The following is a 26,952-nucleotide window of genomic DNA, read 5'->3' as shown; positions in this document are numbered from 1 at the left end:
TTCCAGTCTCCCTACTTTCCTCACTGCCCCATTCTCTTCCCCACACGTGCCTTGCCCTCCCACCAGCCTGGTACTCACCTCTGTGCACGGCAGGCTCTGCAGTGGCATCAGCAGTTCCCTGAGGGACAGAAACATAGGATTCTTGTGCATGGAACTGGGATGCAGCACCCCTGTGACATTTTCCCATCCACCTCCTGGCTCCTTTTTCTCCCCAAGATCGCCATCCTAGGAGAAGAAGCTGTCCCAGCTGGGTGCATTTGGCAGGGCTCCTCTGTTGTCATTCTGGGCAAAACAGCTTCAGGTCATGTCCTGAGGGCCACCCACAGAGGGGCTGTGGCAGCACACTGTGCAGGTGAGACCAGGGCACTGCTGCCAGGCAGGCATCTCCTCAAGGTGGCCAGGAAAGTCATCCAGGCACGGTAAATATTGCCACTGTCACCAGCAGCTCTGGAGGGCTGAGGACAGCTGCTGCTTTGACCAGCCTCAACAGTGCTCTCTTACCAGAAGGGTGTTTTGTGCTAAAAGCTCTTTCTCAGCATCCCCTCCAAGCAAACCTATGGCTGCCAAAGGAAATGCTGGAGCACAACCTGAGTCCCAAGTCCCTGTTCCGTGGAGCTTTCCACAATGGATGAAGAAAACCGGTAACTGAATAATGTAAGTCATAGACTTCACATTTGGAAGCTTTGGTTCAAATTTCTGCCCTGTCTTGAGATTTCTCACATGTACTTGAGCCAAGTCACTTCATGTTTATGAAGCAGTGACAATGGCAGTACTGTCCCTTCCCTCAGAGGTGCTGCATGTGTCTGAGGGATGAGCTGATATAGCAAGAGAGCACAGAGAGATATGTTCAGGAGGGATATCACCAAACCTCTACTGACAGCATGGATCAAGAGGCACACATTTTTCAACTGAGACTCAAATGAAGTCACACAGCCCTAGGAGAGCCTAGCAGAAAATCAGTCCCCAGGCTGCTTCCATCAGACAGGGTGAATTCACACAGCCAGTGTTGGAGGCTCCTGCCCTGACTGCTCCAGTGGTGTTTCTGCTGCACTCACCTCAACACAGGGTGAGCTGGGCTTGAGCAGGACACTGGGCTCCATGACAGAAGCATGCCTAAAGCTGACTACAGCAGTTCCTCTTATCCTGCTGCCCATCAGCCCTACAGCCAGGCCAGTCTGACAGCAAGTGCCCACAACTCAGCTGTGTAAGTACAGCTGATATTAACTGAAGTTAGTGAAAGCAGAGCAAACTTGAATATGCAGCATAGAACAGAATGTCAAACCAAAATTCTTCTTGAAGTCCTTTTATAGTGAGATAGATCCTTGTTGTAATTCACCCTTTTGCTCTTTAGGACTGAGTTCATCACAGATAATCCCTCCCATCTAGAGCTTCAGTCCCTGAGAGATGCAGTGTAGACACGGCTGGAGCCACAACTCCCATATCTGCCTGGCTGAACAGTAAAAGAGTGTAAGCAGGAATAGAATCATAGAATGTTTTGGGTTGGAAGGGACCCTAAAGATCATCTAGTTCAGTCCCCCTGCCATAGGAAGGGATACCTTCTACTGGACCAGGTTGCTCAGAGCCCCATCCAAATTGGTCTTGAAAACTTCCTGGGCTTGGGCATTTACAACTTCTCTGGGCAATCTGTTCCAGTGTCTCACCACCCTCACAGTAAAGACCTTCTTCCTAATATCTAATCTAAATCTTCACTCTTTTAGTTAATTTGTATGACATCACCTTTCCAGCCCATCCAGCTACCATGGATGCATCAAGCTGTAGCAAGACAAACCTTACCTGCACAGCAGGAGACATTTCACCTGGAAAAGGAAACAGTGCATGATGAGTAGAGAGAAGACAGATAGGCATCCTCCTCAAACCCTGACTGCCCTAACTTCACCCCACCTCTAAGACACTGCCATTCAGTCCCTCACATTTGTCTGCAAGAGCTTGTTCCCAAAGCAAACACACCTGGACTCCTGGCACTGTGCAGACCCCAGAAACAATTGCTCCAGCAAATACTGGCACAAGCAGCTGGTCACACTGCCCTCCAGCTGGGCTGGACAGAAGCCCAAGGACTGGAGTCCTAGGCTTGCCATGCAGGCCTGAGGTCCTGGTGGAGGCAGCCTGGCCAGTCAGCACCAACTGCAAAGATGCAGTTGCAGAAGCCTCAAACATTCAACCTTCTTTCCAAAGACCGGAAGACCTAGTGCCTCATGCCTCAGGAACACTACAGTCATACAGATGTAGGGAGCCCTTTGCAGCCAGAGGTCCATCCATGGTATATGACAGGACCTGAGAAGTTTTCCACCCTTGCTAGGGGCCCAGATGGAGCAGCTTTAAGGAGCAGAACCCCACACTACCCTGTCTTGCTGAGGTGCCAGGGTAGAAGAATGCCTCCTGGGTGCTGCCACGCAGGCTGTCCTGCAGTTGCTGTCTCCTCGCTGTCCAGTCCAGAGTCCAGTTGCTGTTCTCCCCTTGCTCTTCTAAGCTGAGGGGCAGCTCCTCTGTCTCTGCTTTCCTCATTGACAGTCGGATATCAGAGCTGGAGTAGGTGTAGCCATGTCCTGCTGGGCAAATTTCCTTGAAGGCCTCTGTGAAGGAAAATCAAATCAAAACTCTAGAAAGCAGAGATTGGAGGCTGGTGGAGGGATCACCTGGCTTACCATACCCAGACATGATAGTGGGACAATGGAATAAAGGAGTGAAGATGGGCAGGCATGTATGTGAGTGCAGGTGCCAGTTTCCCCAATCCTATAATTTTCTGTAATTTCTAAGAGTTAAATTCTTAAAGAAACACATCTCAGTTGCAGTGGGTGGATGCTTCAAGTGTAAGGAATGTACTCACAGAGCAGGGTGGGTTTCTCTCAGGCATTCCCAGACCCCAGAAATGAAATCCCTTCCCATGGTCAGTACTGCTAGAAAGAGATCATGCCACAGGAAGGTCCAAGCTGACCAAGGGAGCAGATAAAAGCAAACCTGGAGTACATCAGCACTGAGCACTCTGCACAGCACTCAAGATACTCTGCACAAACCACCTGAACATTTTTCTGGTCCCTGAGGATTTTTGTGCTTTTCCTTCCACTCAATCCCATGCTGAGATACTCAAACTCATCCTCACCTGTCTTTCTTCCCAGCAAAAGATGTAGGACAGAAAAGGGCTGTTGAATAAAGCCAGGCATACACATGGCTGTGTTCTCCCTGTGGTACAGAGTGGTTTCCCATTACAGACTGCTTCATCTTCTCAGTATTATCCAGGTCTGCTTCCTGGGTTCTGTACCTTCTCCCAGGACAGCATTTGTGCTGCTTAGCTCTGGGCCCTGCAGCTGTCTGTGTCCAGGCAAACCCCAACCCCAGTCTGTGTCCAGGCAAACCCCAACCCCAGTGTAACCCGAGCAGAGCCGAAGCAGGCCCATCTCACCTGAGCCGGGCGTGGGGCACTCCTGGCAGCTGTCGCCCCAGCCCTTGCCGACGCGGCTGCAGCAGCAGATCTGCTGGGTGATGCGGTGCGGGAGGGGCAGGGTGCACACGCCTCCGGCTGCCGAGCGGTAGCACAGCCCCTGCTCCATCGACACCGCCTTGTCCGCTGAAACAAACAGCGTGTCAGGGACGGGGGTGCCCAAGCTCTCAATGAGACAATGGGGGCACTCAGCTCTCTCCCTTGGCTCTTTCTCTGCTTGTGCCTCCCAGCCTGCCCAAGGGCTGCCCTGTCTTCTCTCCAGGACACCCCCTGGCCATCAACCATTGGGCCTTTACCCCAACAGTGTCATCCCCCAAAAATCCAGCTCATGTGGGAGTTCTCTCATCCCAGGGGGCTGTGTTCTCTGCTGCCACACCACATGCACATTCTCTTCAGCCTCTTCAGGGACCATGCAATGTCCATGGAGAATGATCAATTCATGACTGGGACCCATTGCGCACAAAAGTGCAGAACAACCCTGCTCAGGTACACTCAAAGGAGATGTGAAGCACGCTGTGGCTTCCACTCAGCCATGGCGTCCTGCTCAGGGCCCTCCCCAGACCGAGGGGTTCCCTGGAGCACTTACAGACGCAATGGCTGCGGGATGGGTCTAGCATGCTTCCAGGCTTGCAGGTACACCGGAAGCTGCCACGGGTGTTCATACACTCGGCATCTTTGCAGAGGCCCTGCATCAAGCACTCATTGATATCTGTGGAGAGAAGAGAACCTTGTGAGATGTGAAGAAGCTGAGGGTGAGCTAAACTCCCTACGCAGTGCCTCCCATTCAGGTGCTGTGAACCAAAGGGGTCCCAGCTGGGCTGGTGTCCGAGGCAGCCTCTACACCAAGCAGCACAGTGGGGACCTCTGTGGTGACAGTAGTCCCACATCTGCAGAGCTTGCTTGCTGCAGCTGCAGGATGGCTTGTGGATGACTGCTCTGCTTTTTGGTCCTCGTGTAAAACAGATGTGGCCCCTACAGTGAGCCACTCTGTCAGGGTCACTATTACCATGGCTGTTTGCGAGCCAGGAATGGTGAGTCCTGTCCTTTCTCCTGATTCCTGGTACTGCTTCCATAGAGTACCTGCAGAGGATCCTTGTTGAGAAACTCGGTGCCAGCATGCAGGAAGGGCATTGACAGATCCCATCCAGAGGCAGAAGGGTGGTGGGCCAACTGTGGCTCACTGTGCCTTCTTCTAAGAACAGGGTGAGCAAGTGTGAAGTCATCACATTCAAGCCCTGCCTCAAGTTCTGCCTCTAGCCCTGACTCAGCACTCATCAGACACAGTCTTTGGGAAGAAATTGGGTTTATCCTAGGGAAACACCATTGGGATCATCCATTTGACCTGCAGTAAAGGCTTTCCTACAGCAGCATGTACAAATGTATGAGCTAAGCCAGAGAAGACATTGGCAAAAAGTGCATTAAGGGGAGCTGAGGGCAGTTTTCAGATAGAGAGTAAGGAGGAAGGTGTCCTCATGGAATAATGCAGCCTTCTATCTTCACTAAAGAGCTTGGCCCAAAACAGTCAGAATGCTGATGAAATGTGCTGTGTCAGGAGGCACAAGCAGTGCAGGAAGAGCTGGATGAGACACAGAGCAGCAGGACTGGGAGTAACTTCAGCACAACCCTGAGACAAACCACAGGAACATATACTGCAAACTGAGAGGTGAAAGCCATCAGTGAGAGGGTTCAGGGCCCACTCACTGCTCACAGGACAGCTCTGAGCTGCCAAGACCAAGAAATGCCAACGTGATGCTAGGCCAAAGACACAGGGCAGTCCCAGTGCCAGTGTACATGGCCCTGGTGAGACCTCAAGTGCCCTCAGAGCACTCAGTGGTGCTCTAGGAACTGTTTCAAGATGGATGGGGTGGAAGACACAGGAACAGCTTTCACAGCACTGCCTTATTCCTCAGAGCCAAAGCACTACTGCTTGGTGGAGGGGGCTGTCTTGTGAGGCACACAGCTAGCAATGACAGCTGAAGTTCAGACTTAATGACCTAGAGGTCTTCCCCACTCCTGTGCTCTAAAACTCCTCCATTCATCCCACCAGCTGCTCCATACACAGGTAAGACATACAGGGCCATGAAGACCAGGCCAGAAGTTAAGTCAGTCAGGGGTACCAGTGCTACAGGGATCTGCAGAAGGAAGGAGGAGTAGGATTTCACTGCACCACGTAGTGCAGCCAAATCCTCTAGTGCCTTCCTCTGCTGGAAGGCACTAGAGAAAACCCTTTCTGTCCATACTGAACAGAGCAAAGTGGGCTTCTGCCAGGGTCCTCCTCCAGTCACAGTTTTTTAACAATAACCCACAAAGCCAGGTAGTCTCCCCTCCTACCTGGGCTGGCAAAAGAAGACCCCATGTAGCCTCTCCTACATCTGTCCACCAAATTGCTCACTCTGGGCCCTAAAGTGAGGTGCTAAGGCTTCTGACACATAGTTCTGCTGCCACAGTAGAGATGGGAATAGCACCTTGAAGCAGTAGTGTCTGAAGAACAGAACTTCTCCAGTCCAGCTTACAAAGGAGTATCCAGAGGCACAAATCTCTGGTTCATGCTTTTTCCTGTGCAAAAACATCTTCCTAGCCAAATCCACACTGTCATCTCCCTCTGCTTCTCTCTGATCCACAGGGGACAGAAATCCAGAGCAGGCACTGCAGATCTCTGCTTTCTGACATGAGTCCCTCCAGCTGCTTTGTTCCCCCAACTTGTATTTTATGTCTCTGGGTAGCTCCTCATAATCACAGCACTGTCTGTGGCCACATAAGGGATGAGATCTGAGCACCAAGCTGAATAGTTGTTGTGTTGTTAAAAGTTCTCCCTCAGGACAATGTGGGCAGGTTGAATCATTAATTAAATAAGCAGGGTGGAAAGTCCCAGCTAAAAGAGATGAGTCATTGGACTGCCAGCCCTGGGTTTGCTCCCTGCTGCATCTGTGAGATGACACCTCTCAGCTTTTCGGGGATCACGAGAAGGGAACAATAAAATTCCTCTTTAGTCAGAGGACAGAAAAACACAGTATGGGTCCAAGAAATGCCAAATAAACACGAACAAGAGAGAAAAGGGGAGAGATCGGTGCCTTCCTCATATGGAACTGAGGGACCACAGAAGTGAGAAACAGATCGATCCTGGCAGCCTGGGGCAGGCAGGGGAGCCTAGCAGCATGAACAAGTGACACAGTCAGAACAGAAGGCATCGCTTTTATGGTACTCTCCCACTTGTAAATGTTCAAATTGGCACTATCCTACTTGTAAATGAACAAATGAACAAGCTGATAACCTTCACAAATATTTTTAGGAAACAGAATTTCTGTTGGCTTCAGAACATGGAAGAAGTGTTTTTACACTCACATTTAACAGAGCATAAACACAGGTCCTTATTGGGTCAGTAGGACTTAACAGGGGAGTTTCCTTGTACTGGCCCAACTATGTGCTCACTGTGCTTGTCAGCAGAGTCACACAGTCCTGTGTTACCTGGTTTTCTTTTATTCTTGATGACAACATGGAGATTTTTTTAAGTCACATTCTTTGCAGAGCTATACCAGGGATTTAGATAAATGTATTTTGTGTAGATAATTTCAGCTCTAACAGTGAGTGTGAGAAGGAGAAAAACAGATGAAAGCAGCATCCTTACCTTGGCAGTGACTCCGGTTCAGCCTCTTGTATCCCTGGGGACACTCCACCTGTCCATTCTCAATCACAGGGTGTGCTGGGGAAAAAAGCAAACAGTGTGGGACAGTGGCACTAGAGCCAGCCACCAGTGACCTCCCTTCTCTGCCTTCCTTCCAGAGGGCAAAGTGTCCCTAGGCCTGCCTTGGGTGGGCTTCTGATGACTCCCAGGGCAGAGGGAAAGGTAAGAGCAGCCACGTTATTCATGCAGTGTCTTCTGCTTCTTGGCAAGTGCCAAACTGGTGACCCAGAGGTGCTGCCTGTGCCTCATATCTACCACTATGTCACTTTGTCTCCTTCTAGGTCAGTTTGGATAGCCAGGTGGCACATGACAAGGGAGATCAGAGTGAAAGAAATGGCTGAGGTTCTTGACAAGCTGATGAAATAACAACTCAGGCCCTGTTTATTACATTTCTTTTTATACTGCATGTGATTTCCTGCCCCAATCCCTCTCATCAAAGAAAAATTCAGATTTCTGCTTTAAATAGTTTTGTGGGTTTCAAAATGTTCTGTAACACGCACAATTAAACCTCTCCAAATTTTTTAAAGGCAAGTAAAATGTGGCTCATAAATTCCTAGGAAGTCAAATTTAGGCACTGAATTTTGGAGCAAGGAAAAGGGAATCTGAGTGGATGGGTTGGGAAGTGAGTAAGAATGGGGTGGGGGGGTAGGAAGAAGGGTACTTTGCCTAAGGTTGGGATTTTCCCAGGGTGGGGTTTCTTTTACAATTTCTGGATCTTTTGCTTGGGAACAAGGAGTGCATCCAACAGCTAAGAGACTGCCCAAGCATATTCCAACCATTCTTAATTTCTCCTGCCTGGCATCAGTAGCTCACTCCTTGGTGTCATATGTAGAAAGCCCTCCATGGCAATAGTCATATCAAGGGTCTGGCAGATTCCTTACACATTGCAACTTCAAGAACCAGGGACAAACTGAGACCATCCTTACAGCAGGAGATGCTTGGCAAGAGCCTGCAAAGTTTAAGACCACAAAGAAAGCCTGCAAAGTTTAAGAACACATTCTGGGGCCAGAGAGCAGGCATGTCCATAACTCTTTCTCCCGAACACTTGAACTCTATAAAGCAATTTAAGGCCATTCTAGGACAGTTCTTCTAAGGCAAAAGTCAGAGACTAGCCTCCTAAGATAAAGGTGCTTAGGAAATAAAAGACAGGAGAACACATCATTACCAGCGTGTTCCAGGAAGGAGAACAGAAAACCTGGTTTTCTCAGGTATATTAAATGAAGCTACAAGGTTTTCCACGTGTACATTGATCCTCAGCAGCTGAGTGAATGACAAAGACAAAAAAAAATCTATCTTCTACAGTTTAGTCATCAATTGTAGGCAGCAAGTGCTAACAAATATCTGGATGATAGGGATGAGGGAGCTCCTGGTGATACTGGGAATCCCAGGGTACCTTTCCAACCTTCTGGGAAGGTAAAAAACCCTCTGGCTTATGGGCTCCAGGTTCAGTACCCCAGTGGGATTTCAGGTCCTCCCACACCATAGCTTGTGTGCTTGGGGCTGCCGACAGGCATTAACTGTGCTTGGAAGCATCTGTCAACCTCAGCACAATGTGATAACAGACACTCAAATGAAGCACCATTGTTATGTGCAAGCCCTCTGAGCAGAAGCCAAGCGTGCTGGAGATCAAACAGTGATGATGTGTCAGAGCCATGCTCCCCCTCTGAAAAGTTTGCAGAGAAACAGATTGTGCAGCATCCCTCCAACAGATGCTGCTGGGGAGAGGGCAAGGCAGAAAATGCCAGTGGTGGGCAGATGAGTTGCAGGTCTGTGCCACCTTAGCACTTACCAAACTCCAGTTTGGAGAAACCTCTCTACTTCAGCAAATCACTTGTGAAGCTATGGACAAACGTCTTAACTCTGCAAAGAAACCCATGTTCCCTGGAAAGAACAATTGTAATGTAATGTGAGCAGATCTCTCTGTACCAAGAGGGAACCAAGAGAGTTTTGAAGTATTGGTTGGAGGCTGCCTGGATCTATCCACAAGGGAAGACAGTGTGTGGCTGCAGGAGGATATAAGCTATTAACTCTCAGCTTTGTGCTTGGTTTCTTGAGTAGAGGACTATTTCCTTCCACACACTCAGATGTGGCCAAACAACAACAGAGATGGTCAAAACCTCCTGAAAAAAAAACAGCCTAGGACACCTAGGTTTTCTGCAAAGGTGATCAGCATCCAACCTTCTCTCATGCAGCTGTTGGGAGGCTATTCCTCTGGAACCCACCAAAAGGAAAAAGCTAATCTGATGATCAGAGAGGGCAGAAATCTGTCACATCCAGAGCTGAAGGGGCCCCAGTCTCCTGTGTCTGTCTACACTCTCTCCAAGAAGGGTTCTCCCAGAGCCTGAGGCTAGGGATGGAGCAGCTGAGTTGCATCTGTCAGGCAGACAGATTTCAGCCTTGCTGAGGGCAGGGAGCCCTGGTTCCTCATTCAAGGCTGTGATTTCAGAACCTTGCCTCCTGGGCACTTCAGCCCTGAGGACACTGTGCCAAACCAATGTGGCCACCTGGAAGCTGCACATTAGGAGTCCCTCTTGGCTCTCATTGCTTCCACTATCTCTCTGCAAGCTCTGCAAGCACCAGGCATCCCTGTCAGGGCTGGGCTCATTCAAAGGAGCATGTATGCAATAGGCTCACAGGCTCAAAAAGGAGGTGAGTGTGAAGCAGACACAGCCCAGGACTCCCACCAGCATCTTTGTCCCCAGCTAGAAAAATACTCAAGTAGATCATAATATGAAAGGAAATGAACGGAAATTGGGCAGAGGGATTTTGTCACCTAGCAGGGTAGTCTTTAAGCAATTAGGCTAATTTTTCATCACTTCCTAGGAGAAGAGATTTTACCCTCAGCTCTGGCTGCCCAAACATTGTCTGGAGAAGCTCAGGGTGATGGTGAAGTGGAAAACTTCTAGAGGTGGTAGGCACAAGGGTGTGAAGTGAGACAATGTTTGTTGGATGAGACATTACATTAGTCCATACAATACCACTCTGTTAAAAGGGGAAGAAGCAAGCCTGTGGTCAGATGAGAAGTGAGGAAATGCCCATTTCCTGAAAGCTAGCCCATTTATTTTGAGTCTTTCCATCTACCATACTAAAGACATCAACTCACTGAGAAACCTTGAGGGTGGCTGTGGTGCCTCTGCTAGTCCTGGGAGGTCAAAGGAGCCGGAGTGAATTGTCTCATGACACCTAGAGAAATGGGGGTGGTGGGCTCAGTTAAGCCACAGCCTGGTTTAGTGTGAAGCAGAGAAGATCAGCCTCCACTGCACAGAGGACATGAGCTGCTGAGCTCACTGGCAGAAGATCAGAGCAGTTTGGGCCCCACAGCAGCCTCCGGAGATGTATTAGAGGTGCCATGGCAAGAAGTTAGGCTGTGGCTGTGGGGATCAGCTGAGTTCTAACACAGAATGGACAGAGGGAAAGAGACAAATCCTTCTGTCCAGGTCTGTCATGACTGCTCTCTGGATGGTCTGTTGTAAGGAGGCTCCAGCAAGACTTTCTCCAATGCCCCAACAAGGGTTATGATAGTAGTGGTGGGGAGGGCATGCACCAGTGCTACATCTGTGATACAAAACGCAGTCCTCTGGCTCTACTCATGATCAGTAAAAATCTTGCAGGTGCAAAAGATGCTTGAAGGAAAAAGACTCTGATATTTCCTTTTTGCCATTTACTGTTTCAACAGAAAGATCCTTATTCTGCTCCCAAGATGGCTTCCAACTCCAAGAAGATTCTTTGTACCTAAAAAACCCTAGTTTTGTAACACTGTGCTGCTGCGTGCTGCTACAACAATGCTGGACATGAATGATGAGCAAAACGAGCACTGTGCAGAACAAAGCACTTCTGAAAATGCTGTGCTTTCCCAGGTTAAGTATTGCTTTCTGTAGTACTGGAACGACCTTGCAGAGGTTTCAGCTTCTTTCCCCACCTCCAGCCTTTCTTTACTGTTCTGCACAGACTCCCTGTGGCACATGGTAACAGTGGCCTCTGTAGCCTCCTTCCCATATATCCAGGGATTTTTTTCCTGTATCCTACCCCATCTGTTCCCAGGAGCAGAGCAGGAGGCTGATTTCCAGGGGACTGCCTGTGGCTGTTTCAATGCCTGCAGGCAGAGTGCAGGGGAGGCTTGCAGAGCCACTTGGCGTTCCTGACATGATGGCTCCATGGGTGAGCTGCCACCCCTCTCACAGTGGGAGGTCTGTTAGGGGAGTGCTGCGGGTGCCAAGCCAGACATTACAAGATCCAACTTTCCAGTGAAATTCAGACTTTTCTCTAGGACAAAAAACTTGAAAAAACACGTGGAGTGGGAATAAAAACAAAACAATAGCCTTCAAAGACTTGTTTCTTAATGCAGTTAAAACCCATAGGAGGAGAGAAAGCAGCCCAGGAAGATCTGCAGTGAGCACAATGAGTGGGTGCACAACCCAGTGCATGCTCAGGCTGACTGCAGCTGGAAATAAGGGACAGGGGGCACTGAAAAATCAGGACCTAGAAAATGCAGGTTTACTCCTGCACCCAGAAAGTCTGTCATTTGCACAGAAGGGTGAGACTTGTAGCTTCTGGCAGTACTGCAGATGGTTTCCACTGATATGGGTGTTTTCCTGGAATGCTGCTGGTTCCAGAGGTGTGTGGTCTCATGGACAGGGGGGAGGTAGAAGAGCAGGGCTGTGATACCCTCTGGACAGAATTCTCTGCTACCAGTTTCCTTTATCCCCATGTGCCTGAGAAGGGCCAAGGCTTTAGGAAAACCAGTATCCAAATCCACAACTGCCATGGGGTATGTGTCGACCTGTAGCTCCAGTCTCATTTGGTTTAATTTCTACAGACCATCTCTTAATATTGTTCCAACATGTTCTTTCCACAGACCACTGTATCCCCCAAAATAACACACGGTCTGGCAGGTAAGCGGGAGTAGCTCTGCCCAGCAGTGTACCTGCTACTAGCCCCACCTCCTGAGCTTGCCACAGGACAGGACATTGCTTCAGTGCAGGCTCCTCACCAGCCCTGCTCAACTACTGTGTTTGTTCCTGAGCTCCCTTTCAGTCACATCCTAGTGTGTCTACTTCAGCTGCTTCATCAGCCTCTAATTCTCTTTACTTTCTATCAGTCTTCTCCAGGTTTTACCTTCCAGCTCCTGTTTGCCCCTACCCTTCTGTTCTAGCCTTTCAGTGTGTGCTCCATTGCTTTCTCCAAGTACAAAAGATCCAGGAGGGTCACTGAATGTCTCCACCTGATTTATCCTATCTTGCAACACAACACATTTCATCCACCAAATTCTGGCCAGAGCTGAAGGACTGCAGCTGCATGGCAGCATGCAGATGTCCTGCCATCCTCCAGGGCCCTGTCTCTGGCTCATCTCTTTCTCTCATGGACCAGCGACAACCAGCCTTTGCTCCAACAGCTCATGGAGCAAGCCCTTGGCTCTCCCCTTTCTCCCTGGGCTGACTCTGACATGTCATGGGGGTCCTATCTTTAGTTCTCACTTGCATGAGCTCCAGGAACTTCTACTATAGCCTGCTGGAACACCCACCTCTGTGCCCACTTCTCTGAAGACACTTAACAACATACAGCCCCCCAGCAGCAAACCACACAGCCTGAGCATGGCCTAAGGAAATAGCTAAGACTAAAGTAGCACTCACTACAGAGACTCCTGGCTAGGTCAACCCTTAATTTTGAACTCAACTTTTAACATGGTCTCATTAGGACACAGACAAAGCATTTGAGTGCCTTGGCTTTTCTGATACTGAGCATAAAACATAAAAAATAGCGAGGATTGGTCATGGTAAGTTTGCTCGGACAGATGCCTGCCTCCTATTCATCTTCTCTGATGTCTTTCCACACACAAACATGTACCAAACATGAAAGCTGCAGACGATGGAGACATCCGGACGTATCCAGACTCTACTAACAATCAGTGTCTCGGGCAGACAGTCAATCCAAACAAGTTCCCCATTTGTCTAGCTCTTGCCTGGCTGCACTTCTGTACGTTTGTAAGTGTTTACACTGAACTAGCTTCTGCCATTTCTGTCTCTAGTTGCTGGAATTAAATTCCCAATGCTGTCAAGTCTGCTCTGCTCCGTGCTTCCCTGGCACTCATGAGAGCAAGGAGTTGTCTCTGAAGATCACAATGCTAAGAAGAAAGCTGGAAACATACACTGGACATGTTATCTCTGTGCACGAGACACCAGATCACTGAACTACAGCCCAGTGACTTTGAGTGAGCACAATACAGGCCAGCAAGACCATAAGGCAGAAGGAATGTGAGTGTGGGATATGGTCTACAGGCAGGAAGTAGATGAAACAATGCCTTCACACTGGCATGGAACTGGAAACCCTGGCAGACAAGGCACAAGGCAATGACAGGTCACAGTGCTTGGTGGCGCTGTTAAAGAAGTAATGTCACTGAGAAAGATCCGTTTTGCTGACTCCATTCTGGGGTCAGCTATCTTGTGTATGAAGACAACATGCCAGAGAAAGGCATGCCATCTACCTGGGCCTCTCACTCCACAATCCTGGGCTCTCTTAAGATGCCTCCATCATGTGTCTGCCTTACAGCTCCTTACACCAGAGATGGCCAAAGCTGCAAGATACTTGTATACCATAGAATAGGATGAAAATGGCTCCTTCAACTAGCCTGAATTCCTGCCAAAATCACAAAAGCCATTAAGTCTCCAAGGAGAAATTTTATCACCCAAAGCCAGAGGGAATTTCTTGTGGCACAGGAATACAAAAGACCCACATACATTTTTCATAGCACCCTGGAATTAAACTGAAAACAATGCCAGACAGACATCTGTTCACTCAGTGAAAACCAGCAGTGACAACTTGCCTTGAGTTGCAACTGCTCCTGGGACACAGAGCATGCATTGAGCTGTGAGCTGTGGAGCCTGCTGGCAGCTAGGAGTCATGTCTTAAGTGCATTTGGTTGGCTGACTGCAAGGAGCACATGGGAGTATTTTGTGTCTGTTTTCACATCTTAGAAGCCTGTAATTAGACACATTTTGAAGCGCTAAGTCCAGCAGAGCAAATCACTGCTGCAGCTTTGGCTGCATTCTCTGCAAGCACCTTGCATCCTGGCATGGAGAAGAAGAAAGGAGGTGCAGAGTTTTTGCAGCAGTCTGCAGCCCAACTGAAGTATTAAGCAGCCCCCTGCTTTTTAATGGAGGGGTCACAGAAAGATGGGTGAGAAACAGGGAGACTGCTGTGGGATGGGGAAGAGAAAGCCATGACTGGGGTTAAGAAGGTCAGGGACAAAGAAAAGGGGCTAAGGCCTGTGTGGGGCATTTCCTTGTTTGTACAGAACCTGCAGACCCCAGGGTCACCCCCACACCACAAATGCCCAAGACTTTTTTGGGGCTGGCACATGGGCCACAGCACAGCCATGCAGCTTGGGAAGATGACAGCAATCAGAGCTCCTAAGATCTGGACTGGGTTCCAGGATGCTGACAACCTCGTCTGTGATTGCAAGGAATTTGGCTCCAGTCAGCCCTACCCCTGGCTGAGTAGGAATCGAATTGAGGGAGGATAATGAGACACAAATTCAGCTCTTGGGAATGTGTGTGTAAGCGAGCAGGAAAAACTCTGAGCAGAGCTAGAAGTCACCAGCACCACACTTGCTTGCAAAACCTGCTACCTTGGATACCTACACTGTACTTCAGGAGTCCAAAGTCTCCTGAATCATGGGGTCTGTTTTGTTTAGTTCTTTGATCCAGTGAAGGGATGTGATTGAGCAGGCAGGCAGCAATGAAAGGGAGGGGGCAGGCAGGCAGACAGGCAGGGAAGAGGTGAGCAGCTCCCTGCCCACATTCCACCAGGTGAGTGCACCTTGCCCTGCACCACAGCCAGTCAGCACTGGATGCTGGAGCCATTGTGCCCAAGGGACTGCTTCCACTCCGGCCAGGAGTCCTCCTGTATGGCTGCTCCACCACAACACAGGATGTGACTGTGGTAAAGGGGCCATGCTCGTCATGAAGCTCCCCGAGCAGAGCAGATGAGGAATCCCCATCTCCTGCTAGATCAGTCTGTCCAGCTCCCAAGTGCAGCAGAAACAGAGCTGGACGCCCATGCCCCTGGAACGGACCCCGGGTGTGCTCCTGCCAATTGTTTGATGTAGTGTTATTTCCAGAGCCCCTGCCAAACCCGTGTTGGGCCCAGAGCAAGCCCGTAACTCTATAGGGCCAAGTCTGCAGCCTCCTTCTCCAACCTAGAACTGCACCTCCTAAACCCACGGCTGCTTTTTTCCTGTTTCTCCCTCTGAATGGGGCTAGCATGGTGGAAACCATTGGCCACATGAGCCTGGGCCCAGCACCCAACCAAGAGCACTGTTCCCTGGTGGGCTGGGGCAGCAGCTGGCATGGCCCTGCACTCACCTGGGACATGCTGCCCATCCCCGAGGGCCAAGGAGAGCCATGTATCAAGACCCACAGCTCTGCTCCTTGCCTCAGCTACACGAGGCAGCCCTTTTTCTTAGCGAGGGTGCAGGCCATCACTCATGCTGTCCCAGCTCCTGGCCAGCAGCAGTACTCACCTGGCCGGGGGGGACAGGCCAGGCACTGGTCCATGCCCCAGAAGAGGCCCACACTGCCACAGCAATCCTCCAGCTTGGTAAGCCCTGGCAGGGGGTTGGTGCACTGTGGAGAGACGAGCAGATCAGGCTTCTGTGGGATGCAGAGGAAACATGTGCCCAGCTAGTAGGACAGCAGCAGAGCCAGCAGAGGGAACAGCTGTCTGGGGTCAGAGACTGGCACGGCCCTCTTGGCACAGCTCCCCACTGGGACACAGCGGGACCAGGGATATGGATTAAGATAGTAAAAAGTTGTGCAGACAGAACCTCCCTTGATTGCACCCTTCAGAGGGGAAGGGGCCATCAAACAGAGCAGAGATGAACCAGAGATGATATCACCTGGCAAAGCCCCAGAATCAGCCCCTTGCTGGCTGATTAGCCTGTGAAATGGGTGCACCACTCCAGCCTGGCAGGGAGCTTGTTGTCAGGCACTTTCCTCTGCTGAATGAGTCTCTCTTTCCCCCCAGTGTCGGCAAGGCCCTCTGGATTACAGGCTCCCCCATCGGAGCGGAGCCGCTGGGCCGCAGGCTGGGGCTGGCGCCCGTCCAGGCACGCGTGGCCGCCTGCCCAGCGCTGCATACCGAGCGCTCGGCTGCGGCAGGCAGGCGGGAGAGGCAGGCACTCCCCGCCCAGCTCCTCACCCCCTCCCAGGCACGGCATCACCCCAGCTGGGTGAGCTGTGAGCACAGCAAGGGTACCCCCTGCCGCCCCTAGAGCATCTCTTACTGCCTCTCCAGGCATCCGTAAGCATCTCTGTGCGTCATCATCCTCTGCTCCTAAGGTCGCAGCACTGCCATCCCCCCACAGAGAAGCAGGGCTTTTCCAGCCCCAGGTTCTGATCTCCTCTCTTTTTGCACTAGAGAATGGCTAAGAATATTTTCTGCTAGAAACGACTTGGACAGGAGTGACTGAAGGGTGGGATGGGAACTGGGAGCAGCCTCCCCAAAAAGGCTGGGGAGCAGTGGGGAGGGGGCTGAGTCCCAGACTGGCAGGCTGGGGGTCTCTCTGAGCACGAACTGCTCTGGGGGAGCTCACAGGTGTTCCTGTGGGTGCCAAAAACCTCCAATGCTTTTCCAGTGACGCAAGAGAAACATATGGGGAAAGACAAAATAAGAAATTACAATGACTGTGGGACAGGGGTGAGAAAGTCCCTCACGTGCATTTGCTTCCCAAGCCCCAGTTGAGCTCTCCAGGAAGGCATGGTTCCATGGAAATCAGACTTCCATTTATCGTCTGAGAGGGAAAGGAATTTTCCTATGTTTTATACGTTTCCTATAATAATCGCAGAGCGTGGCTGTAAATGTTGCTATAAATAGGGCACCCTTTTAAAACCAGACTGTGTGTGAAAGCTATCAAGTCTGGGCTGTGCTGCCCCAGGGCACAGCCTGGTCAGGGCAAGGCAGTTAGTTGGATCAAAGCAAGGAAATTTTTTCTTCCCAAGTAGTAACACATTGCTGCCTGTGCCCATGGCACCTGCACGATGCCCATGCTGATGCTGAACAGCTTCACAGAATAAAGCCACCCTCTATACGCCAAAAGCCAACGCTCCCCTACCCCACAACAAGGAATACACCAACACTTGAAGATGTCCTCTTACCTGCCCATGGAGAGCCTCCCGAAAGCACCTCCCCAGCAGCCCTGGGGCTCTCTGCTGTTGCTGTCTGCTCTCAGTGGCAATGCTGTTCCCATTCCCATGGGAATAGGTGTACCAGGGCACAGCAGCCAGCTGAGGCACCAGGACTGCCTCCACACTGTTCTCCTCCGACGCCTCTGCATCACCCCGCACCCTGGCCACCTGGTGAATTTGCACAATGGCTTCTGGAGGGTGGTTGATGTGGACGTTCACCAGAGAAGGGTTTAGGGAAGCTGGAAGATGAGTTTACACCACATTTGTGAAAATCTGGCAACAATTTGGCACCCAAAGAGTATCATCATGAACAAAGTCAAATGGGAGGAGAGGTAGACTGAGCCCGCCAGGAAATCTAGAGGAAGACTGCATCTAAGAGAAAATAATTCTCTGGCCTAAAAAGAGGACAAGCCTACCAAAATCTCCACAAGAAACTAGGGAAACTTCCTGTCTAACAACCTGGCCTGAAACCACAGGCATAAGGAGGTAGTGGCTTCCTGAGGCCTATTAGAAAAGATCTGAGGAGCACACAAGTAGGAGTAAAATGTGGAGTCTGGAGCCATTGGCCATGCTCACCAAGCTGGTTGGACAAGGGCAGGGTATATGTGGAGTGCCTCATGGAGCTGTCAGCTGGGGTCTTTGGGCCTCTTCCTCCTTGCTTCTTTTCCAAAGAGGGAGCTGGCAGGTGGCAAAACTTCCCCGTGGAGTTGGAGGGGCACCAGCATTCATCGCGGCCCACGCAGCGCCCTCCATTCAGGCAGGGGATCTGACAGAAGTCTGCAAGGCAAAGAGAGATCTGCTTAGAGGAGAAACTGACACACTGGCTCTAGCCAAGGGCAGCTGGGGGACACCAGGCAGTTGCACCTGGACAGCACTAACCCCATGATGTCCCAAGGACCAGGCCCAGCACTGGGCTGGGGTCAGCACTTACAGCCTGGAGGCAGGCTCAGGTCCCTGCTGGACAATACCGTCTTCCCCAAGCTCTGTTCACAACTGGAGGCATGGCTTGAAGAAGATGAACCCTCCCTTGGGCTCTGGGGCCACAGCCAGGCTGGGGCACCCATGTCCTGGGGAGCTGCCAAGGTGTTGTTGCTGACACAGCAGGATCTCTTGGAGTGGGTCAGGAGCCATGGCAACCATATGTAGCCAGGTTTGCCCAATTTCTTCCCTTCTGCATCGCCCCCTCCCCACTTGGCAGGGTTTTTACTCCTAGCCCAGAAGGGAACTCAGCAGGATGGGAGAGGCAGACAGAACAGGCAGAGAGCTACATCCTCACAGCCTGTCTCACATCCAGCCCTGGCCTTGCCAGCAGTTCATGTGGGAGAAGTGTGGAGTGGGACAAAATAAGCAGGAGCAATTCATCTGCACAGGCTCAGAAAAAGCATTCAGAGATGAAACCAAAGTCATGTCCTTTCTGACCTCATCATGCTTGGAGCAACCCAGAGCAGTTCTCAATGTGAGCTAAACTCCACCAACACATGGGATTCCTTGACAGATTATCCTGACTCATTTCAGTATGAGATGAGACACTGCTGCTCCACATTCCTGGATGGCTTGTCAGGTTCATCCCAGGGGATGAACACCCATCCTGTTTTAAGCTCATATGCTCAAGCCCAGCACCCAGTTTAAGGGGAGGAGACACATGTTTGAACTGGGACCTAGGCAGAAATTTCTGGGAACACAATCTTCCATCAGTGTCCACAACAGCAAGACTTTTCATTCTCTCAGTAGAAGAATTTGAGTGATACAGAGGCACTCAAAGGACAAGTCCCAACAAGTCCAGCATGTTTCTCCCACCAGCTCGCTCCAAGACAATGTGACCAACCCACAGCTGGATATCCCAGTGACTTGATGAGCAATCCCAGTGGCTCTGAAGGGTGAGCAGTGGTTTCAGCAAGCCCTGTTTATAAGAACAGTTTGCAACCTGCAGCCAGCTCTCCTGGCTGCCATGTGAGTGAAAGGAGAGAACAGGGGGAAATTAGGTGATGAAAGTCAGCCCCAAGACTGGATGCCAACTAAAGCAGTGAGCTGGCTCTGAGAAGAAGGAGGTGGTGAGGCTTGGCTGCAGGCCTGACTCAAGCACATACATCCTCTCTACCCAGGGTGAGATGGAAACAGGATCTGCTTGCCCAGGAAAGAGAGCAATGAGGCAAAGTCTCTCTTCCTCCCCCAGAGAGAGTAAGCCCCAAACACCCCAGAAAACACTTTTGAAGGCACTGAGAGTAGCCATTGCTTCCTCTCCCTACAGCAGCCGAAGCCCTTAGTCTGTAGAGTCAGGAAAGGCAGGAAGATAGAGTGGGGAGACAGGCAAGAAAGTAGGTGGAGGACATGGGGGTGCTCACAGATGCGGAAGCCAGATTTGGGATCGTGGTCCTGCCCCCCTTGGCTGTAGAGAGTGGTGGTGTCTCCTTTCTCGCAGCTGTTGTAGCAGCGCCCACTCTGGCACGTCTGTTTGCAGATGGTGGGTGTGAAGACAATTTTTATCTTCCTAATCTTCTCTGTCAGGTTGGCCCCTAAGAAAGAAAAAGAGTGCTAAGTGAAAACAGCATCTCTAGGCCAGGGGAGCTGTTATTTGCAGCTCAAGCTGTCATTTGCAGCTCAAGCTCCAAAGCATTCCCAGTGCAAAGAAGGATTTATGTCCCTCCCCAAGGTGGTGGAGTCACCATCCCTGGAGGTGTTTAAGAAAAGACTGGATGTGGCACTAGTGCCATGGCCTAGCTGACAAGGTGGTGTTACATCATTGATTTGACTTGATGATCTTAAAGATCTTTTCCAACCTAGCTGACTCTGCAATTCTGTGATTCTGCCTCTCCTTGCCCCTGCTCACTCCACCCCGTTTTCTGCTCCAGCAGCTGTAAGAGTTGATCAACACATGAACAATGGCACTTTAAGCAATATTCTTTCTCCAACCACATCAGTAGTCAGAAGACTGGCTGCTCTTAAACCACTGGAAGTCTTCTCACATAAACACACTGTCATTTAGAAGAGAGAGCATCAGGTCTTAAGAAAATCATTGTCACCCTACAAGTGTCCCCTGACCTCCTGCAGCTATCTATGGTCCTTTTCTGGTCCCTCACCATCCTCCCATATGATGGGAAATCACACTCAGAGCTCTTTGGGACATGTGGAATATGGTCAACAGACAGAACTGTTGTGTAACCAGCTGGCTTGACACCAGAGCCTTCCATCCCACCCCAATGGGACAGTCATGTGCTGTCCTTGCTGTGCTCACCCCACTCCCTGTTTCAATCCCCACTTTCAGATTACAGCTTCAGCCAGGTTCATGGCCCTACTCATAGGGGCTGAGGTGCCTCCTTGGGGAATCATAGCTTCAGGAGGGAACCAAGCTGCAGAAGACAACTGGCATCTGTCCTAGCTGGGAAAGCATTTGGCTTAGCATCTGCATGTCCCAGCAGCCTGGCCTAATCCCTGCTCATGTCAGAAGGCATCAAGGCAGCAGCCAAAGGGAAGAAATAGATGCTGGTTGCACAATCTGATCTTGAGAGCTGCTCAGACTGAGGAATAAGCTGGGAGACACCATTCCTACAGACTGAGGCAATTCCCCTTCGGGGCTGGGGTGATGTTCAACATCTCTGAGATGCAATTGTCATATCCCCTGGCTCCCGTCTCAAGCCATCAGCATTTTGCTTCCCTGATGTGTCCTCCTTCAGTAGAGCCCCTTTCTTTGCCAAGACCAGCAATGCCCATGCTGACCTTCCCTTTTCATCCCACTGAGCAGCACCAGTCCTGGGAATCCATGGTTTCTTGGGAATCCCCAGTTAAAGTGTTGCCCTTTCCCATGACCCCACCAAGAAGACCCAAAAGAGTGACAGCCCTACAGACCTTACCTTTTGCAGACAAGGTGTGCTCCTGGGAAACAGCGTGTGGGCCAGGTCTGCTCTGCTCATGTCCATTCCCGTTGGGGAGTGCATTAGAGGTGAGCTGGCCATTGCTGGCTGGGTAGCGCCGCACAGTCCTTGAGGACCCTGTGTGCTGAGGGGAGACAGGAGAGCCAATTCTGCTCTGAATCCTGTGGAAGAGAAAAAATGGACCAATATGCCTCACGAGTGACTGCACTAACCCACAGTCCCTGTCAACCAATGTAGCAGCAGCCTTCACTGCCAAGCTGCCTGAGCTGCCACCTGGACACAGAGATTCATCCACCTGTGCAGGATCCCACTCCTCCCCTACTTTCAGTCATCACCATGGCACACTGTTCCCCTCTAGGAACTATGCCCCATGACCTGAGCCTGGCAGGACACGGTATTCACCAAGACACCCCCTCTGTACCATCACATCAGGCTGTCTTTCCACAGGGATGCTTTGGCTGCCTTGAAGAACTGCCCATCACACTCAAGGTCTGTTCCTTGACCATAGCAAATGTAAGCAGCTCCAAATACACGTGTTCTTATGGTGGAAGTTTTCTCAGGACCTGCCTTCCCAGCCCCAGACAAGCACTAAAAATAGTAAGACAGTCAGAGAAGAGGCCAGACCAAGCAAATACACAAAACTTGGCCCCTGAGAGTCACAAACAAGAGAGAATCACCAAGAACTCAAGTCTGTAAGAGCAGTTACAACTTTCTGCACTAAATGCATTGATGGCTTTTGGTACTCTCAGGGGACTAAGCACAGAGAAGCCATCCAGCTCTCAAGGTCACATCTCATACACGCTCTTTTATAAAGCCATGTAGGCCACAAGGCAGAGCTCTTTGTGTTAAAGATCTTGATCTACTGCATTTGCTCCCATTTCCTTTTACTGACTGCAGCACTAAGCCTCCAGGAGGGTACTCTGCTTTCCAACAAAAGCATCTCACTCTCACCTGCACTACCTGCAAGGAAAAAGGCTTGGTACAGCCAATGGCCAAAACAAGTTGGCTGCCCACATGCTCCTTGGGTTTCTTTGAAAGTCCCAGCCTTGGATGCCTCTGTAACTGAACTTCAGTACTGACAACTCTTCTGCATACCCTGTCCGACACCTTCATCTCTGATGAAGTGGCTGAGGCAAAAAGTGGCACTTCCCACTGAAGTGCCCAGAGAGGCCTATCCCATTCTGTGGTTTTTACCATCTTCCCTGTCACAGTCAGCACAGGAGATGTGTTACAGTGTCTACAGGAAAGGCAAATTTCTAAACCAAACAGGACTGGGTGATTCAATGAGAATTGGCTGACAGCAGCTCTGCCTTGCAGACATTCCTTGGATAGCTTGGAATAACAATAAGATCTGGGGAGATGGAAAGGGAGCTCATGCTGTGCTGGTATTCAAGCAGGTCAAGAACAACACACAAGGTAACTGTCAGCCAGCAAGCCCAAAATCAGCCCTGAACAATGGAAAAGATGACACACAGGTCAATTATCTGGGAACTAAACAAAAGGAATACAAACTGATGTCAAGTCAAGGAGGTCTGTGAAGAACCACTCTTGTCAAAGGAGTCCATTTTCATAATTTGATAGAATTAGACACATGCACACCAACCATCTGAGAGCCTATGCTATTTCCATAAAAAAATAAACAGGGAGTACGATGCCAATCAGGCACATGCAAAATTAATAACAAACTGGCTGTGAAACAGAACACAAGAAGTAGTTGCCACTGGGGAGGGAATTAGATGGGTTCCAGGGTGATCAGTATGAGGCCTGGCATGATTCAAGAATTTCATCTGGAAATAAATATTTTTATTTCTAAATAAACATACAATCGACATTGATAATGTGTGCTGCTGACACAAAAATTTGCAATGTGGTGTATTGTGATGAGAACAGAGCAATCACACAGAGCAGTTTGGATCTCTGTGGAGGGTAAATACATCCAAGCAACATGGGATTTTAATAGAGCCAAATGCAGGATTACACTTCTAGGAAGAAGGAATGCAGGCAGCAGCTGCAGATAGTTGGAGATGATCCTGGAAAACAGCAATTCAGAAAAGATTTCAGGGCTAATGACAAGCAATTAAATATGAACTGTCAGTTCAATGCCCTGACATTAGGACATTGAAACACCACAGGAACAGGGAGGTATTTTTGCCTCCCTACACGTCCTCATCACAGGAGGGTGTATACATGCTATAATATCACCCTAGCTGTGATGTAAAATATGTCACATCTTCTAAGGGATGTCAAAAATATGGAGAGAATACAGGAAAAAACACGGTGGAAATAACTGGGGGACTAGTGAAAATGCCTTTCTGTAAGAAACATAAAATATTCAATCTCTTCAATTTAGGATAAAGAAGAGGTGCTCTGATTAGAGGGCACAGGTTTCTCCGCAGGAACAAAATACCAGGTGTAAAGAGCTGACAACATCTGCAAACTGAAGCCAAATGATTCCTTACTAGAAAGCAGGCCTACATACAGCAGTATAGATCTCTTTCTTCTGCAAAAACCTCAGTGGTGGATTCCCAAACTCCCAATACATCCCTTCAGCAGAAGAGAGTGTGCTGACAAAAATATTTCTTGTCTTGCTAAAATCAAGATCTAAACTGAGATGAGGACAGCAAATAATGCTTGTTTTTCAATAATCAGCAAGGCTAGCCAGAATAATTAAAGAGAAGTGAACCTTATTTCAGTTCTGCCTCAGTCCCTTTCAGAAGCTCCCCTGAGATCCTGCAGAGTGCCACCTACCCCAGATGGCCAGGGCAGCCAGGCATGGCCTGCCCACACATTTCTGAGCTCCTAATTCAGCCCTGCAGCCAGAAAAGGAATTTCTAATGCCTGTTATGTACTGCTTTGTCACCTGGTGTGCTACTGCTAGTTTTGTTAGTGACAAAGGAAAAGCCATATGGAACTCTAGGGAGGCTAGGGAGGAGCTACCAGACCTTGGAAGCTCAGGCACATTTGTTCTCTGACTTCCAGTAAGAGATCCCAAGCACAGTCCTATGGGTGAACATGGCTGGGATTCCAAGGTCTTTTACTGCAGAGATGGAAGCACCCTGAGGAAAAGAAGTGCATTCCCCCAAACACAGTGACTGTCTTAGTGCCAGCCCTGGGATCTGAAGAGTCACTGGGTGAAGGTGACAGGTAGCATAACAGAGGGAAATATCAGCTCTTCTGCTTGAAAACCCTCACATCACGTCTACTCTTGAGAAAAGGGAGCATGCTGTGTGCAAGTAGCACAGCTTGGCTGGGCTCTGTGCACTGCCTGCCTGAAGGAACTTCACCCTTTGTCTTTAGGAACATCTCTTGTCATTCCTAGGATTACCAAATTTTGTAACAAAACCCACAAAACCCCATAACAACAACATGTGAAGGGCATTAAATAAAATAATCATTAGCATTTCAGTTCCAAAGAAAGAGGGATTATATGACCTTACTACAAGGGGCAGTGCCAACTTCACAAAGGAAGAACAGAGTAGGAACATTATGGTTTGCAACACTTGAGGAAAAGTCATCCTAGTGAGATCTCATTGGCAAAGCATTCCAGTGTGAGTTGAAGCAGGGAGGAGGTGGGGGGGGTCAGATTTGCTTTGAATTAATTTGTTTATTTGGTTCTATTCTAGGCGGATGAGCACTGGGATTTGTGGACTGAGTTGAGTAATACCATTCAAGCCTGGGCTACAGAAGTCAATGGCAAAAGGCATCCTTCCATCTCAATTTGTCATGCTGAGCAGCTGGCTCATGGTCAGGGAAAACAAAACAGAGTTTTTCCCTCCAAACCTTCAGAGTCAGTCCATGCTGGGCAGACAGGGACTGGCTCGCTTGAAGTGTCTCAGGAAATACACCTGAGCTCACCACAGCAGTACAGATCTGATCAGAAGCCATTAGCAATCCCTATCCACTTCATGGATCCTAATAAACATAGGGCCAGAGCTTGGCCAGTCCCCAGGGATCTGCACTGCCACAGGTTCTCTCAGTGATGTGGCTGTCCTAGGGGGAAGAGTGAGGATGGGAAACAGATGGGGTAGCTCCAAATCAGCAGAGTGTAGAGCTTGTGTTACCATGCTCCATGCCTTCACCTGCTTGAGAAGAGGCAATGAAGAGGCAGAGGAGTTTGACACTTCAAGCACTATGTTCCAGTCACTTAAAGTCCCAGGGCCTCATATTCATTCAGTCTTACAGCCTCCCCCAACATGGTATCACTCGCTTCCACTCCTTCAGCCAGGCACGTGGCCAGCACACATCTCTGCAAAGAGGCAGTGGTCTCTTCTTTTACAGACAACTGCCTGCTCTTCATCCATCAGAGCTGCTGACAACTTTCTCTGTGTCAGGCACAGCCTGTAGGGCAAAATCAACATGCAGACTCCTAAGACACCTCTCCTTCTGGGCTGTCCTGTAGCACCCACCTCTGGAGCTCACGGTGGCAATGATCCAGGACAGAACATGGGGCAAGGAGGGAAGGCAGAGGGAGCAGAGTTCTCCTTCCAGCATGGGTGTGAGCATTCCTGCTGATTTCTACCAGCTGAAAGGTCCAGCTGAGAGACCTCAGTCACCTTCACATGGAAACACCTATAGGTATTGGGTGCTTATCAAAATTAAGAGATTTGGGATGGGAGGGAGCTGTGCAGATTGACCCACATCTGCAACAGTTTTTCAAAACTATCCAACAAGTGCTTTTAGCTGCCCTATTCTGAGGTGCAGGTCAATGGCCTGGATTCTCTGTAAGCCTGAGGACACGTGCTAGAAGTCAAGAGAACTAAGGGAGGTCTGGTCCCCTACATTCTTGTGCTACATATCCCTGCAGGACCCAAATAACACTTGTATTTCATTCAGCAAGAGATCCCACACATCACCACAGCATTTTTGTGTGTAAACATTTTATTTTCAATGAATTTTGGTACCACTTGCACCCTGCTCTATATTTGCTTTAGTCTTAGCAGGGTAGAGAAGGTATAAAAATATTGTATGCTCTGGATATCATGGCTCTACTGCCAGTTCCAGATGAACCTACAAGGTGCCTGTTCTCTGAACAGAGCAGGTGAATGATTTCCTGTCACTCCACTGAGGGCTGAGCTGGCAGACTCCCAGAAACTGCACAGATGGATAGGAGGACTTCTGTTTTCTGAATCAACCACAGATTTTTTTTTAAAGCCTGCAATTTCAAGATTAGATATACAGAGTCACAATAACCAAGTCTAAATCACTGAGACTGAGGTATCTGGAAAACAATATTATTTTCCTAACCCACTGTATATAGAAACTATTTGCAAATCTCGGATCACTTCTGGTGATCACGGTTCTCTGGGTAAGCAAAAGCCAGAGGGAGTACAGGTGGGCAAACTGTTCTCTTAGTGACCTAACACCAGGCATCCTCCTTGGAGCTGGAGGCAAAGGTGGCAAACTCTTCAAAGCACTTCCCTCTCCCCAGCAGCAACACCTCAGTCTTTCCTGGATTTAGCTTCTATCGGCTGCTCTTCATGCAGCTGTTGACTTTGGCCAGAGTGCTAGTGAGCTGGGAAACGGTGGGGCTTTTTTCTATTTGTGTAAAAGAAATGCAGAGCCAAGTACCACAAGAGTATTACTGGTTTTTCATCCAGCCTGCCTCACCCTCTCCCCAGCCAAAGCCTGACAGACCACAGCAGGGTGGATGGCTTGAGGCACTGTGGAGAGAGTGAGTCCTGGGCAGTGTGGTCAGCAGGGAGGGGCACTAACCCCAGACACAGAAAGGACAGAAAAGATGAGGATTGGAAATTTACTCTTCCA

The 26,952-nt window shown here is 49.7% G+C and overlaps 1 protein-coding gene across 4 annotated transcripts in view; it reads right to left on the bottom strand.

Moving 5' to 3' along the window:
- Positions 1-26,952, bottom strand: part of LTBP2 (latent transforming growth factor beta binding protein 2) — a 70,879-nt gene that overhangs the window by 16,950 nt on the left and 26,977 nt on the right. For all 4 annotated transcript variants that reach the window (XM_071426814.1, XM_071426817.1, XM_071426816.1 and 1 more), the window contains exons 4-14: positions 21,169-21,350; positions 19,663-19,833; positions 17,897-18,097; positions 17,291-17,559; positions 15,658-15,760; positions 7,083-7,157; positions 4,044-4,166; positions 3,419-3,583; positions 2,361-2,591; positions 1,795-1,817; positions 79-118 (exon numbers count right to left, since the gene is read on the bottom strand). In XM_071426814.1, the coding sequence (XP_071282915.1) occupies positions 79-118; positions 1,795-1,817; positions 2,361-2,591; positions 3,419-3,583; positions 4,044-4,166; positions 7,083-7,157; positions 15,658-15,760; positions 17,291-17,559; positions 17,897-18,097; positions 19,663-19,833; positions 21,169-21,350 (1,583 nt within the window). The remainder of the gene's footprint in view (positions 1-78; positions 119-1,794; positions 1,818-2,360; positions 2,592-3,418; positions 3,584-4,043; positions 4,167-7,082; positions 7,158-15,657; positions 15,761-17,290; positions 17,560-17,896; positions 18,098-19,662; positions 19,834-21,168; positions 21,351-26,952) is intronic.

Source organism: Agelaius tricolor, unplaced genomic scaffold (genome assembly GCF_023055355.1).
Source record: "Agelaius tricolor isolate 1412-34295 unplaced genomic scaffold, bAgeTri1.0.p SCAF_5, whole genome shotgun sequence".
Taxonomy (NCBI): Eukaryota; Metazoa; Chordata; class Aves; order Passeriformes; family Icteridae; genus Agelaius; species Agelaius tricolor.
Note: the sequence above shows the minus strand (reverse complement) of the source record. Positions and strands in the feature narration are given on the sequence as shown.